At 35.5% G+C, this 16,093-nt stretch overlaps 2 protein-coding genes across 2 annotated transcripts in view; one reads left to right on the forward strand and one right to left on the reverse strand.

Annotated features, from left to right (window-relative positions):
• Nucleotides 1-495: 495 nt before the first annotated feature.
• Nucleotides 496-3,077, forward strand: LOC110024251 (fasciclin-like arabinogalactan protein 17). Its single transcript, XM_020724112.1, has 2 exons — nt 496-1,998; nt 2,838-3,077. The coding sequence occupies exons 1-2, from the start codon at nt 708-710 to the stop codon at nt 2,909-2,911; spliced, it is 1,365 nt and encodes a 454-aa protein (XP_020579771.1). The 5' UTR covers nt 496-707; the 3' UTR covers nt 2,912-3,077.
• Nucleotides 3,078-13,709: 10,632 nt separating this feature from the next.
• The window catches only part of LOC110024201 (calcium-dependent protein kinase 10-like), a 3,374-nt gene continuing 990 nt past the window's right edge, over nt 13,710-16,093 (reverse strand). The window contains 8 exon segments of the mRNA XM_020724025.1: nt 13,710-14,011; nt 14,104-14,328; nt 14,467-14,634; nt 14,909-15,024; nt 15,128-15,280; nt 15,382-15,525; nt 15,698-16,085; nt 16,088-16,093. The exon segment at nt 16,088-16,093 is cut by the window's right edge and continues 990 nt beyond it. Of these exon segments, the coding sequence (XP_020579684.1) occupies nt 13,889-14,011; nt 14,104-14,328; nt 14,467-14,634; nt 14,909-15,024; nt 15,128-15,280; nt 15,382-15,525; nt 15,698-16,085; nt 16,088-16,093 (1,323 nt within the window). The 3' untranslated portion in view covers nt 13,710-13,888.

Genomic DNA, 16,093 nt, shown 5'->3' on the forward strand with positions numbered 1-16,093 from the left:
TGGTGCGATGACGTTTTGAAAACGCATGTAATTTGTTTGGGTAAACTGTGTTTTGACAGCTTATTCGTTTTCAAAATGCTGAAACCATCACACTTATCTAGGTGAGGTGATAGATTTCTGATTATTGTCTGACATTTCCAAAAAAATAAAAATTTTTAGTAACCATCTCATTTAATTTATCAACAAATTATTTTTAATCAACTAATTAGCAAATTATCCGATAAGCTGCAGCTAAACAGATCCAAAATCAAGCTATACTCCATTTACAGCAGGTCCTGTGAGCCGAGAGAAATGAAGGAAAAGACGCGCCAAAACCATGGACGAGAAAACAAAAAAAAAAAGTAAAATTTATATGCATACCACACAAATCTTTTGTATTTGTACATCGGCCCCTAGCACCTTCAAATTAGTGCAGGCAGGATTTAATATAAATAAAACAACCGACGACAAAAGTGCACGGCTCCCATTGTCGCCAGCCTGTCCTTCGCCCTTCTGATATCGCCACGTGTTCCGTGCAGCCTCTTTAACACTTCTGATATCGCCACGTGTTTCGTGCTGCCTTCTTATGAAAATATGATTAAATCCGAAAAAAAAAAAGGCTAGTTAATGCCCACCTACGCCATCTTCCCACTTTCAGAAGGGGAAAGCAGTAGAGGCAGGGGAGGATTCTGTAAGCTCTCACTTCCCTTCTCGCCGCCGACAGCGCCATGGATTCCCCCTTCAAGATGGCCATCCTTTACCCACTCTTTTCAGCCCTAATCCTGTTCTCCATCCCACCGGCATTGTCCTCTCCTTACGCTTCATCCGGCCCCGGCCAAATCAACTCCAACTCCATCCTCGTTGCCCTCCTCGACTCTCACTACACCGAAATATCAGAGCTCATCGAAAAAGCTCTCCTCCTCCAAACCCTAGAAGAAACAGTCGGCAGCCATAACATCACAGTCTTTGCGCCGCGCAACGAAGCTCTCGAGCGGGACCTCGACCCTGAGTTCAAGCGCTTCCTCCTGGAACCCGGCAACCTCAAATCCCTCCAAACCCTAATTCTTTTACATTTCGTCCCCAACTTAATTCCATCCTCCTTCCCCTCCGCGAACCACCGCACTCTTGCCGGTGATAAAATCAGCCTCTCCCGCAATCAATCTGGCCACCACCTCGTCGAACTCGCCTCCATCGTCCAGCCCGACGCCGTCGTCCGCCCCGATGGCGTCATTCACGGTATAGATTGTCTTCTTGTTCCCCGATCCGTTCAACAGGACTTCAATCGTCGGCGAAATCTCGCCGACATATCCGCCGTGCTTCCGATCGGCGCTCCGGAGGTGGATCCGCGTACTCACCGCCTCAAAAAACTGGCCTCACCATCCCCGGCTGGATCTCCTCCCGCACTCCCCATTTACGACGCCTTGGCTCCAGGCCCTGCAATAGCACCCGCCCCTGCTCCTGGCCCTGGATCTGGCAAGCACTGGTTCGATGGCCACCGCCAGATCAAGGATTTCATCCAAACCCTCATCCTCTACGGCGGCTACAAAGAATTCGCCGACATTCTTGTCAATCTCACCTCCCTAGCTACCGAAATGGGACGATTAGTCTCCGAGGGCTACGTGCTCACTGTCCTCGCCCCAAACGATGAAGCCATGGCTAGGCTTACCGCCGATCAACTCAGTGAGCCAGGTGCACCGGAGCAGATCATCTACTACCATCTCATCCCGGAGTACCAGACGGAAGAGAGCATGTACAATGCTGTCCGGCGGTTTGGAAAAGTGCGGTACGATACGCTGCGTCTGCCGCACAAGATCGTAGCGAGGGAAGCTGATGGATCGGTGAAGTTTGGGCAGGGAGAGGGATCCGCTTATCTGTTTGATCCAGACATCTACACTGATGGGAGGATCTCAGTTCAGGGAATTGATACGGTGCTGTTCCCACCCGAGGATTCGCCCCTCCCGGCGGGAGCTGTAGCAAAGAAGCCTTCTGTGAAGGCTACCGATACCAAGTTGAGGAGAGGTGAGTAGATTGTTCTTGCATCTATTATTCATGTAATGCGGTTCGTCTGACTTGGTTTCCGGTCGCCGTAGTTGAAGTTTTCCGGCTAGGACGCGCTTTTCCTTCCCGGCGCATCATTTTTCTCTATTTATTTATTCATTTACTTATGCAATTGGAAAAGCTTACTGTCTGTTGAGCGCGGTAAGTGCACCTGTCAGGTGAGCACATGCAATCTGCCAGTTCACTAATAAAGCTCCCGGTCATCACGATTCACGGGACTTATTGGCGTATTTGGTATTTAATGTTTTTTTAAAATGTAAGAAATTAATTATCTCTAGCTTTTTTTGTGTATTATACGTCCAAAATTTTATTTTTTGTATTTATTGATATATTATTTTCGTATTTATATTGATAAAAATATTTGCTTACAAATATATTTAATTTTAAATATTTTTAATGTATATTAAATATTGAAATATTGTATCCCTAAATTTAATAGTTTAGAAAATTTTACAATCAAACCATGCATTTCTTACTTATTTACATATCTAACATTTCAGTTTTCATTTTTACATATTTGCGCCTCATATCTTAATTGTCACTGGTTCAAACATCAACATCCATAATTATTTTTGCAAACCAAACCATTTATTCCCTTCATAAATACATCACTTTCCCGTCCGGAGATCACATTTTCTCTGTTGAAGGTTACGTTGTCGCTATCAAATTCTCATTTAATTACAAAGTTATGAGATTCGTAGACCATTCAGGACGCCCATTAATTGCTACTATTTTGTATTTTCTTTCATAGAATCGCATTGCGCCATCTAATAAAGTTTATTTTGCATTATTGACCCCAGGAAAACTGCTGGAGCTGGGCTGCAATGCGCTAGGTGTCTTCATGGACCCGTCTCACTTCACCGCATGCCAATAATGAGACGATTTGCCCCCTTATTCTTGGCGTAATGACACGCGAGGTTTATATTGCAAAAAAGAAAAAAAAAAAGGTGTTGCTTTTTGTGTATTTTCGATTCAGACGGTTCGTACTGAAATTGTGTAAAAAAATGGTTTTTTGTTGGAATTATTCATCTTTTTTCAAATTAATCCTATACTGGAATAAAAATTGCAGCCAGCGAAAGTTTTTTCATTTTTTTTTTCACGTTTGTCCAATAAAACCGTAAGGGAATATAGTTTTTAATGTTTGTTCAAATTAATTTGTATTTTCTAATTTTTTTTTTCATATTTGTCCAAATTATACCGTGTTGTGAGTGTTGTGCATGTGAATATGAATGTTTAGGTGGTAGGTATGTTAATATATAAGTATTGTTTGGTATGTATGTAAATATCCCAACAAATTTTTTGAGGGTGAGGGAGAGGCTGTTATAATTTATTATAAAGTAATATAATATAAAAAAAATTATAAAGAAGTTTCATAATATTAAAAAAATTCATTTAAGGATGGGCCAATTTTATTGGGGAAATTTATTCACGTGCCACACAATTTTTATGTATTTACATAACTAGCACCTAAACTTTGTTATTTACATCTATAAAATTTTGGTGTTATGAACTTTTGTATTTGGTGGCGTATTTTACCTGAAAGTAAATATATTTTTTATGTGATGTAAAAAATTTGAGTGGTATGCTTGTAAATATGAAAATGTAGGTGTTAAATATATAAGAAATGTTTGGTATGTGTAAATGTCCCTTTAAATTATAATTAATTAATGCCTCTTATAAATGGCATCTCTGAATTTAATAAATTCACCAATAAATACATTGTTAACAAATTTTCATCTAATTAATATCTAGCATGCTTCTCGTGAACTATTTAGAAAACATGAGGTAGAAAATATTATATATATATATATATATAAGAAAATAATTTCTCAAACGGAGTTGTGTTGGCGGTCTGAAACTCAAAGCAGACATAAAGTTGTCTCTAGCAGGAATAAATATTATGTTCAGAGTCCGGACACAAGTTGAGTCTAAACAGCGGTTGAGTTGTGTTGGCGGTCTGAAACTCAAAGCAGACATAAAGTTGTCTCTGACATGAATAAATATTATGTTCAGAGTTCGGACACAAGCTGAGTCTAAGCAACGGTTCGGTGGATCATAATTATTGTTTGGATGCAGCTTACGTCGGAACTCAGGACGTAATATTTTCTTCCCTAACAGGCCCTAAGAATTGAGGGTGAGAGGAGACCATCGGGTTATTCTTTTAATGAAAAAAGAGGTGAATTGGATTACTTGAAAGAGAACACAAACATTTTAAAAAAAAAATTATGATAATAAAATTTTGATTTTGATGAGATTTATTTATATTTATAATTCCAAGGAGGTTGAATAATCTAATAAATCTCAAATGAGGTTGATAAAGATATTACACTTCATCTAAAGTTGACATGATAAGGATATGATCAATTCTTTCTCTAATCAAGCGAGAATGCGATTTCCTACTCTAATGAGTGATATATGTGGAGAAGAGATGTATTTTTAGCTGCCTTTTTTTCCTTCTCATTATTATACTATGTAATATAGCAAAACTTTCTTCATTCCTGAGCAAGCCTACGATTTGTCATTGTGCTGGCATTTGAAACACAATAGGGCTCTCATACATATTCACTTTGTCTTATTTTGCTCAGCCTCTCAGGGATTTGAAATGTCCTATGTGCTCTTTCAACAAATATTGTTGGTTGAAGGCACCTCACATTTATGTTATAACGAGCCCAAAGCTCTTTAAAAGTATATAACTTTTTTAATCAAGCTTTATGGCCTACATGATCTTTATATTCATGCCCGGGTCAACAAGAGCAAATATTATTAGTAAATTATAGAAGCTTGTGTGATTCAATGATAGTGCAACCACTTCCTAAGAGGGAAAATAAATAAATAAAATTGTGGGAGATAATATTTTTATTTTATGAACATTTGTTCTCTCAATTGTGGGTAGGGCTGTCAAAAAAGCTCGTTGTTCGCGAACAGCTCGTGTTCGGTTCGTCAATGAGTTCGTGTTCGATTCGTTCGATAAGTAAACGAGACAAACGCGAACAATTTTTTTTCGTTCGGTTAGTTAAACGAACCAAACACGAACGGTGATGCGTTCGTTCGTGTTCGAATCGTTATTGTTTGAAATATAAAATAATATAAAATAATTATATATAAAAAATTTATTATATTTTAAAACATTAAATTTTATAAATTATAATATATAATAAAATAATAATAATAATAATATATTAATATACTATAGTAGTAATATACTAACATAGATATTTGTATAATATTATTTTTATATATTAATGTTAGGGATGTCAAACTGGCTCGTCGTTCGCGAACAGCTCGTGTTTGGTTCGTGTTTGGCTCGTTCGTTAAGAAACGAATACGAGCTTATTTCAAACAAACTAAATTTTAAACGAACCGAACACGAACACAAGCTTTGTTCGTTCGTGTTCGGTTCGTTTACACCCCTAATTGTGGGAGTTCAAATGAGAGAAATAGATTCCAAAGTCCATTTTGCTTTCTATAAACAAAGAACCTTTCTTGAACAAGTAGGGGACTCCTTACACATACCTACAATGCCCCTTGTCTTTCTTGAGTAAAGCCTACCCTTTTTTTGAATTTCACTTTTATATTTGTTGGTTCTTATTGTGAAGTCATTGAAACATCTATTTATTCTTCTTATATAGAGAAACATGAGGTTTTATGTGAGAAAGATTTTTTTTTTTGTATGAAACTTATATTTTGGTTGCACCGATTTTGAAATACAAATTGTGAATGGAATTTTTAAATGATAGCCATCAATAGTTAAAGTTATATATTTTTTAAGTTTTTCATGAAAATATAGACTCTATACATAACATAGAGCTAGAAGACCAAAAATTGGCGAGCAATTGGATTTAGGCAATCAACTGCATGAAGATAGAATTTGATAACTTCGAGTCAACTTGTGATGTAAGTAATTCGATATAAATTATGTCTTAAAAGGAGGGGAAATTAGATGATATATAGAACATGGGGGATCTAGAGGGATAAGTAAACTAGAATCAATGAGTAATACAAAATGATTTTGATAGTCAGAGAGTAATTTGGGTGATCTTGAGTTAGGTGTAAAATAAAAGAAGCTAAATACCGTACCCTTCTTAAAAAAAAATAGAGACCTAAAGTTTATGAATATTAAAAACTAATCGATGTAACCTTGATCCAATAAGAAAGAAAATTAATTTATCTAACTAGAGTCTATATGAGATTGAAAATAGTTAGGATTGTGCTTTCCCAAGAAGAATGAATAAGGTGACATCTAATCAATTGGTGGTTGAAGATGGTTGACATAATAATGCTCTTCTTCCACGAGGGGGATATAAGAGGACATGGTTTCTATGAAAAACTGAGGACGATCTTAGTAATATAACTTCTTAAAGGAAGGGAAACTTAATGACCTAATTTGTGTGTGATTGGGATGTTGGAACAATACTACTTTGATCGAGAGAAAATTAATTGCATGATATTAGTAAATAAATATAGATAATAGGGGTTACCCATCTCATAGAAGGAGGAATGATTTGGAGTCACGGGGATTAACAACATAGAGTTTATAGTTAATTGGGCATAATTGGATCAACCCTTCTCTTTCAAGATATAAATGTGCAACTTGATATTGGTTAGTGAATGGTAATCAGATGGGTCCCTAACTTGAGGAATCTGCAACTGGTTGGCCTAATTCTGATAAACGAATGCAAAAATTTAGTTGTATAATATCATGTTAAAAATATACAATAAAAACATATTTTTTAGTGAAATAATTTTTTTTATTGCATGTACAAATATGTCTCTAAAATAGCTATAAATTCCTTTTAAAAAATAATCTAAATACAATAACTATATATTATAATCTTATTATATATTTATCACACTCACAATATTAATTTAAAGAAATACCTTGTTGTCTAATTAAAATTTAAAATTTATTTTATGGGACACTGAAAAAACAAAGGATAGCAAGAAAGAGAAAAATTGGTGTTCATAATTAATGTGTACATTTTTTTCATTGCTATCATTCACATGTTTGCATTATTGCACAGATATAAATATCTTATTTTATTTTCAAAAAAAAAATATTTTTTTCTTATATATATAAATCAATATATCTATATATATAATGATATATATATATATATATAATGATTGAGACTTTTAAACAATAATTAAATATATGGAAATTGTTGGACGCTTGGCCTGCCTTACCATGTTATACAAGCGAGATATATAAAAAATTATATTATTTGTAAAATTGAAACTATTCAATAGATTTATCTAAATTTTAATTTTTACATACATATATATATCTCATTGTATTTACCTATGAAAATATGTTTTTATTTTTTTTATAATTTAAAAATAATGATATTTTTAACTTGATATGAGAATTTTGAGAGGGTGAGTCGAGTCGAGCCAAGCTTAAGCTCGAGCTCGAGCTCGAGCCACCCTTCGGCCACCCTCGGCATGTAGTTCAAGTGATTTAAGAGCTTGCTTGATTAATCTGAAAGAAAGAAAAAAACATTAATTAAGTAATAATTATAATGCAATGATAAATTGAAAGGATATTTAGTAGATAGTTAATAAAAAATTATTTGTTTTATTATTTAAGCCATATTTTTTTATTAAAAAAATTTATTTAAGTATAATTCATTAATTATTTTTTAATCGAACTGACTTTGTAAATCTTCCCTATGTTTTTTCTTATTTTGACTGTGTAGACAGAGAGACAGTTGGTAAGACGAAGCGGGCTTCCTTGATTCGTTAAGAGTGAATCTCAGCCGTTAATTGCTGCCGGTGCAGTCAGGGCCCACACCATTAGATGATTAGCTGGCGAAAGCTGTTTCCGCGTTTCTGGCGGGCCCACAATCAACTAGTTTGGATTCCCTTTTTTTTTTTCTTATGAGAAATTAAAAACACTAAAATATTTGTTTAAGATAATTAATTAGGCATAAATTTCAGTTAACGATAAGTACAAAATATGATAAGTATTTAAGGTAAAATGACTATAAAGACTACAATGTGATTGTTACATTCATACCCAATAAATGTTATGTAATAATAAATATTAACTTATACGATTAAGCTAACTATGTTTCTTCAACCAGAAAGAATTTGGCAATTTAAAATTTGGGTCCACTGACATACACGATTGGAGCCCGAGTTGTCACGTGACACCCTGTCATTTGACACCTAATATAAATTTACGCCAGATGTCCTGATACAGTAATTTTTATGGTTGAAGAGGGAGTTGAATCATATGATAGAATGAATATTTAAAATTAATTAATTTCTTATAATTAATATAATAATAACTTGATAAAAATATTTTCAACTAATCAATATGCCATAACAATTAGCTAATAAATATTTTGAATATGATTTAAGACAACAATTTAAGTATAAGATGTTTTGAATTATTTTCTCCATTTTTAATTTCATAAGTTTGTTTGAGACTAGCCCATATATATTAATAAAATGAATGATTTGATGAGATGTAATTATATGATTTTTCTATATTATGAAACTTAATTTGATGAGATTTAAATAAAAGATGTTTTCTATATTTGAAATATTCTTAATTTGATTGCTCTAATACTCTATGTTTTAGACGAGATACTATGTAGGATTTGGGTGTGTTGAATTGTAGCTCCAATTTGATTGATTTATTTCTCCTATATTTAATTATATATTTATTATGTGAATTTATTTTCTGCATCGTTTTGCAGAACATAAAAATAGGGGTGTAAACCAGGCTCAGCTCGTGTTCGGCTCGTTTATATTTCGAGCTGAAAAGGTGTGTTCGTGTTCGGCTCATTTGCTTAGCGAGCCGAACACGAGCAGTTCACGAACAAAGAGTCGTTTTGACAACCCTAATCATATAGCCGTAAGATGTTAAGGATTGAGGCAATATTTAAAAATTATTATTTATATTAAAACATCATTTGAATCTAATTTAATAAATTTTATTTTATTTTCTTAATTAATACTTATAATTGATTATAGCCTTGTAGTCAATTAAGTTTTTTAAAAATACTATTCATCAAAGATATATATATATATATATATATATATATATATATATGATTAGTAGTATTTTGAGCAAAAACGAGCCGAACACGAACAAACAAATTTTTGTTCGTGTTGTTCAAATGATGTTTTTAAAAATACTATTAGCAGTATTTTGAGCCGAACACAAACAAGCCGAATACAGCTGAACACGAGCTGTTCGCGAACAACGAGCCGTTTTGACAGCCCTACATAACAAGATGGAGGGGAGAGTTACATAAGGACAAAAAAGCCCAGACATTAGACGACTATTGAGCCGAACAGAAAAAGCCCAATGGGCTAATAACTTACGGGCTTATATCCTTTAATTGTAGGAAATCAAGCAATGAACCCAATTAATAAGGTCCCACCATCAAGTATGATTTGTTATCAAAAAATATATCGAATAGTTCCAGTTAAATAAAAATAATAAGCTTAATTTATGATTAACAATTTTAAAAATAATGGTTATAATCGTATTATTTTTTCCCTATTAAAATATCATTTAACATTTATTGAGCTTGAAATTATTCTTTAATTATTTTATATAGTAACATTAATAATTATTTATATTTAAACATAAAGAAAATCAACGTTTTCATATATTTATATGATCCTAAACTGAGAAAATATATGAAAATTTTATTAAAAAAGTAATTTACTTTTACGAGTGTGAAGTGTTACACTTCGCAAAGCGCTACCTTGCTCGTTTGTTAAGAAAAAAAAACAAAACATTTTTTCTATTATCTTTAGTAATATATTGATATCAAAGTTAACCCAAATCATAGTAGAAAAAATAATAACTAGGCAGTTATAGTCAAACACATTTAAAAGAAAAATTGCAACAAACAGGACACAAACTCACACCGAGACTCGATCCATTGGTAGTGGATGCCGGTTAGGTGGCTGAAATGGGTTGTAGGTGGTTGTGATAGAAAATAGGGTGAGTAGAATCACATTGGAAGTGAAGCGGAGAGTTAGGATAGTGAGGGCAACAAGTGGGCTGGCAAGCAGAGCAATGAGACATGGTGGGAAAGGCAAGAACGACAAGGGCGGAGCAAGAAAACAACTGGTTTGTTGTTTTTCAAAAGATGAAAGCAAATGGGAGAAGCAAGGGAATGAAAGAAAGCAAAGGGAGACAGTCCGAAGCGTTTGAAGTGAGCAAGAAGAGATGAAATGAGAAAATCGCAGTGAAAAATAACAAACATGTTTTGCTCGGGGTGGTTGCAACGATGGAGGATGGTCGAGAGCGTTGTGGGGGAAGATGTGGAAAGGGATGAGAAAGATAATCACCAACTTGGGGATATAATAGAAGCACCACCAAATCCCTTAGTAACAACCCTTAAAGAGAGAAGAACAAATGTCAGTGGTGGTCCCAAGCAAAACACACAAAAAAACTACAAACATAAAATAAAGGAACTACATAAATAAGCCCTAGATACTTTGGATTGGATGCCCTATGAAAAGGAAGCGCCAAACCAGCATGGGAGAGTCGGTCGGCCCTCCTAAGTCTAGATCAATTGGGTCTAGATGATAGAATCACGGAACAAGACTCTCGTAGCTCTTTACGCACACACGCTGTAGCATAAGTTGCGGAAGGAGGGAGGGGGTTCCCGAAAGCTCATGAAACAGTCTCTCGGGGTTGGGGGAGATCCGACTTCGTTCTTTGAAGCTTCTGTCCCTCTCATAGTAGTCAGGTCGTTCATGTTGAAGGTGGTGGAGCTACTGTAACTTTCCAGAAAGTCACTCTGGTCGGCAATGTCATTCCAAAACATACCCTGATAGAACAAATATCCATCTACATTTGGCACAAACTGATATGTAACTACATATAATCGTAAATTATCCCAAAGTAACTCTCGAGCCACTAGTTTCATAATTTGATTCTTCCCCTCCTTGTACTCAACTGGATGTATCTGGTAAACAAGGATGATTCAAATTTAGGACAAACCTTATGACAACCACTCAAGAGAGGTCGTTTCTTCTCCTCTGGTAGGGCATTGATCCCATTGAAGAATTTTATTCCCCACTAAGTTCCCACAACAACTGCCAAAAATGTGGTTCATATATTCTACCTGATCATATGTTGGGGGTACAAAACCTCTTCTCTGACATATTGGACCTTCATTAGCAGAGGAGCAACTCGGGAAGGAAATAATCTATTTGAATATTATGAATTTATCTTATCTGAGATTGTCGGGTGTCCGATGTTGATTCCTCGGACTTAGGACCGTCTTCGATCGCCAATATGAATTCTATTAGAGTCTCCCTTGTGGCCTCAACTTGAAGCTTTCGTTCCTCATCAATTGAGATTTGGTCATTCTCCTTTATGTCCTCGCCTTTTTCAATGTCAAATGTGTCGTTGCTCCTTTCTTCTACGACTTTTTGCTAAGTGAAAAATTGCATCCTGCTGGTTAGGTAATCTGCTTCAATATGCCCAAATCTGTGGCATGTGAAAAGCTTTATATTTGGGACAAATTTAGGAATATTGGTTCACTTCACTTGTTCTCTACTCTGAATCATTTTCTCCTCGGGTGGGGTTGGTTTGAATGTTCTCTTGAGCATACTCTGGTTGTAAAATCTTGTTGTAAAAACCTTACCTGTAAGATGTGGCCGTCCGATGATGTGGTCTTTCCACTTTTTGAAATTGGGGTCTAAACATCCGATCTGTAGCAAGCTGGTAAAAACTGATGTTGCATCTTCTGTTTCATCTGAAACCACGTAGCAATTTTAGTCTTCCCTCCTCGCTGCGAAGAACCTTCAAGTCCGCCCCCCATTGAGATGCAATCTTGTTTGACTTGTTGGCGGCTAGTTTCACTTTTTAACTAGTGGGACGTCTTTACACTCAAAAACACATTATAAAGTCCAAAGCCACTCAATGACATCGTTCTGATCCACATGGTGATCAAAATATGGCAAATCCACTTATACTTCAAAATTTTGGCTTAGCTGATATTTCAGGTCAAGCCTTTGGGATAGAGGTTCTTCATTCCTAGCATCTGTATGGTGGCAAATCCACTCTGTTTCATTGATGTATCAAGTCATTGTTGTGACGACGGGTGACCCGTCATGATGGTCTCCTTTCCTCAATTTCATCGAGTAGTTGCAGCGCACTTAGCAAAATTATTGAAGTTTTTCTTCTTTGGTAAACTCCTTATCCACGTTTGACTATTTTCTCCTTGGTGAAATAATTATAATTTGAGTTTGAATAGGTGGAAGGGGGTACATAGGATGATGTAGTGGGAGAAAATTTGTGGGCGAAGATATGGGGGATGTTAGAAACTCTATGATAGAATTAGGGTTAGATTAGCTTTGATACCAAATGATATCAAAGTTAACTAAAACTACAATAGGAAAATCAAATATTATTACTAAAGGTAAATAGCTGGTTACAATCAAACACATCTAAAAGAAAAATTACAACAAACATGACACTCATACTAGGGCTCAATCCATGAGTAGTGGAGGTTGGCTAGGTGGTTGGTGAGTGGAGATAAGTGGCATAAAAGGATTTTAGTTGATTGAGACTACAAAAAGAGGGGCTAGAATTGCGTAGGCGGAGGGTTGAGACAATGAGGCAGCAAGTGGTGGCAAGTGGAGTAGTGTGGTGCGTTGAGAAAGGCTGGAACAGCCAGGGGACAATAAGAGAACATCATGTTTGCTATTTTTCGAATGACGACAATGAATGGGTGAAGCAGAGGGCTGCAGGACAGCAACGAGTCGCTGTCCGAGAAAGTGGCAGGGAGTACGAAGGGCTTGAATGGGAAGACTGCTGTGAAAAACAATAAAAAAGTGTTGTTCGAGCAGCTGCAACGATAGAGGATGGTCAAGAGCATCGTTGGGGAAGATGTGGAAGGCGATAAGGAAGATATTCACCACCTCAGGAGAGAGACATAGCCTCATGACCACTCAATCCCCTAAAATCCCCTAAAAACAGTCATTGAAGGGAGAAAAACGGATATTAATGACTATCCTAAAAAAGCACACAAAAAAATGCAAAACTAAAACAAAAGAATCACATAAATAAGCCCTAGATACTTAGGAGTAGATCCCCCTATGGAAAGGTGGTGCCAAACCAATGTGAGAGTGCCGGTCGGCCTTCCCATGTCTGGACCAGTTCGACCCAGCCGATAGAATTGGGGAACAGGGCTCCTGCAGCTCTTCACGCTATAATATTAACCTAATAGCTCCTGCATCACATATTCTATAAAATTTCACCCATCACTCTCTAAGAAAATATCTATTCTTTCACCTAGGCCAAGAACAAGCAGTACAATGTTTGAGCAGTTCAAAGTCAGAAGCTAATATTGCATGAGCATACATATTTAAAATTAAGAAAATTTACATTCCACCCTAAACCTTAAATCCTAAATTTAATTCCTAAACCCTATATTTATATATATCTAACACCCAAACTTTTATATTTTTTATTTATAACACTTTGGAGCTATAAAACCATGCATGAAAAATATATATATATTTAAAATAACTAAAGTGTTATTTTAACGTGACATTAAAAATTTGAGCATTATACATGTAAATATGAAAGTATAGCGTCTATATATAAAATACATGTAAGCTTCCAATTCCAGACAATTCAAAATTGCATTCTCTCAATTCAAATGGCCACATGGAACAATAAAAGGATTTCATTATGTATATATGGTAAACTAAATGTTCATCTTCAATCTTGAGATTAGCAATCTTTATATAACTCATATAATTCCAAATCTACCCAAATTTGGGAAACAAAAGAATCTAATAATGACAACTTGTAAAAAAAAATTAAAAAAAAAAAAAGAACAAAACCATCATACTACCTGCGGGGCTAGCCAAGCTTTAAAGCTTCTCTAAGACCAATACTGAAGTTATTCTGCAAACCTTTCCTCCCAAACCCTGCATTACCCTTCTGCATCATTTCTACAAACTCATTGTAATCAATCCGACCATCCTGCAAAATACAAAACCAAAAATTTTAAACCCAAGAAAATCATGAAAGGATTAATGTTTAACATTGAGAAAAACAAATTTAAGGAGTTCTACATTGTCTTGATCAACTTCTTGGATAATTTCCTCTAATCTAATGGCTTCTATGCCAAATTCTTCGCAAGCCAGTTGTAGCTCGTCGCGCGTTATGTAACCGCTGCCATCCTTATCAAAATATGAAAAAGCTGCGAATAAGTGGTCTTCTCTCTCGATCTTGTTTAGATGCATTGTTGCGGCTATGAACTCGCCGTAGTCGATGGTGCCGCTGTTGTCAACATCAGCCTACAAGAGTGAATTCAACGAATAAAGTAAGCACGATGAAGAGAATTACAAACTTAAGGTCAATGAATCATAAGAAGCTTTATACGCTCTACGAATATCCAAACTTTATATTCATTCTATTGAGCACTGCAATCTCACCGCTTCCATGAGAGCATAAATCTCGGACTCCATGAGATTTGCACCAACTCTTTCTAATCCAACTTTAAGTTCATCAAAAGTTATTTGTCCACTGTTGTCAGTATCTATCATCTTAAACATTTGTTTTAGTCCAGCAATTTCATCCTCGGAGAGGTTTTCTGCAATCACCTATACACAATAAGAGAAAAAATCAGAGAATATTTAGCAAGATTTACATACATGCCTATATATCTCTTTAAAAGTTAAAATAGTGGTCTTTTCTTTATTTAATATAAAATATTTGGGTGGTAGGAATGTACAGCAAAATGCATGCAAACAATTCATACAAACTTTGCATCAACTCAACTAAAGCTACAAAAAAAAAGCAAAATTATATTGTAACAGATACAATTATCTCTGATAAAATATACTGATGAGAGTTTTCAAACTTCTGAGAACATACCCTGAGAGCCATTTTCTTGAGCTTGTTCATGGCAGAGAATTGCTTCAGGCGAGATAGAACTGCAGAAGCCAGAGGCTTGTCAGGAGCCACACCTTCAACTTGCACCCATGGATGGCCTGCAAAACAAAACCTCATCAATATTACAACAAAGAAAAAGAAGAAAATTTCAAAATAATTAAAAAAAAGCATTTTTTTGGATCTGATAGAGAGAAAACTCACACAAAACTTCATGAGCTTTCAATCTCTTCTTTGGATCTCGGACAAGCATTTTCTGCACAAGATCTTTAGCACCATCTGAGATACTAGGCCATGGATCAGATTCGAAATCAAGCTCTCCATGCAAAACTTCATCAAAAATACCTTGCTCGGTTTCTGATCAAAACCAGAAGCATAAATATAAGCTCAATTGGTACAACAAAGAAGACAAATTTATAAAAACTTTATAGAAACTTTGTTTAGAGATGGATCAGAACCTGCCCAAAAAGGAGGAACACCACTGAGAAGAATGTAAATTATAACCCCTGCGCTCCAAACATCCACCTCAGGACCATACCTCTTTCTCAATACTTCTGGGGCAACATAGTAAGGGCTCCCAACCACATCAGTAAACACTTCCCCTAAAATAAATAACTGCCAATAAATAATTATACAAGAAAAAAAGACAATTTTTTTTTAACAAGCAAACGACCGTGGAAAAGCAAAAAAATTTTTTTTTGAAGGTTTTGATCTTCTAAATGAGAGCTAACAAAGTTTATGAATCTGAATTAACGGATATAAACAAGGAATTACCAGGCTTGAAGAATACTGAAAGCCCAAAGTCAATTGTTTTGAGAAGAGAATCTTCAGATTGGCTAACAAAGAGAAAATTCTCTGGTTTCAGATCGCGATGCATAACCCCCAAAGAATGGCAAGCTTCCACAACACTCACAATCACTCTTGTGAGCTCAGCCGCCTTTCTCTCTGTAAAATGGCCCTTCTGAATAATTCTATCAAACAATTCTCCACCTGCGCACAACTCCATCACAACATGAACAGCTACTGCGTCTTCATAAGCTCCCTTGATTGAAATAACGTTTGGATTCCCAGATAAATGATGCATTATCTGAATCTCCCTCCTCACATCCTCCACATCCTCTTCAGAAACTAATTTTCTTTTAGCTATAGATTTGCATGCATACTCTTTCC

Source organism: Phalaenopsis equestris, unplaced genomic scaffold, assembly GCF_001263595.1.
Source record: "Phalaenopsis equestris unplaced genomic scaffold, ASM126359v1 Scaffold000251, whole genome shotgun sequence".
NCBI classification, from domain to species: domain Eukaryota; kingdom Viridiplantae; phylum Streptophyta; class Magnoliopsida; order Asparagales; family Orchidaceae; genus Phalaenopsis; species Phalaenopsis equestris.

Excerpts from the sequence above, each read along its gene's own strand:
- LOC110024251 (XM_020724112.1), top strand. The coding sequence starts at position 708 with ATGGATTCCCCCTTCAAGATGGCCATCCTTTACCCACTCTTTTCAGCC. Across the intron at positions 1,999-2,837 it reads CGATACCAAGTTGAGGAGAG|GAAAACTGCTGGAGCTGGGC; the intron begins GTGAGTAGATTG and ends TATTGACCCCAG.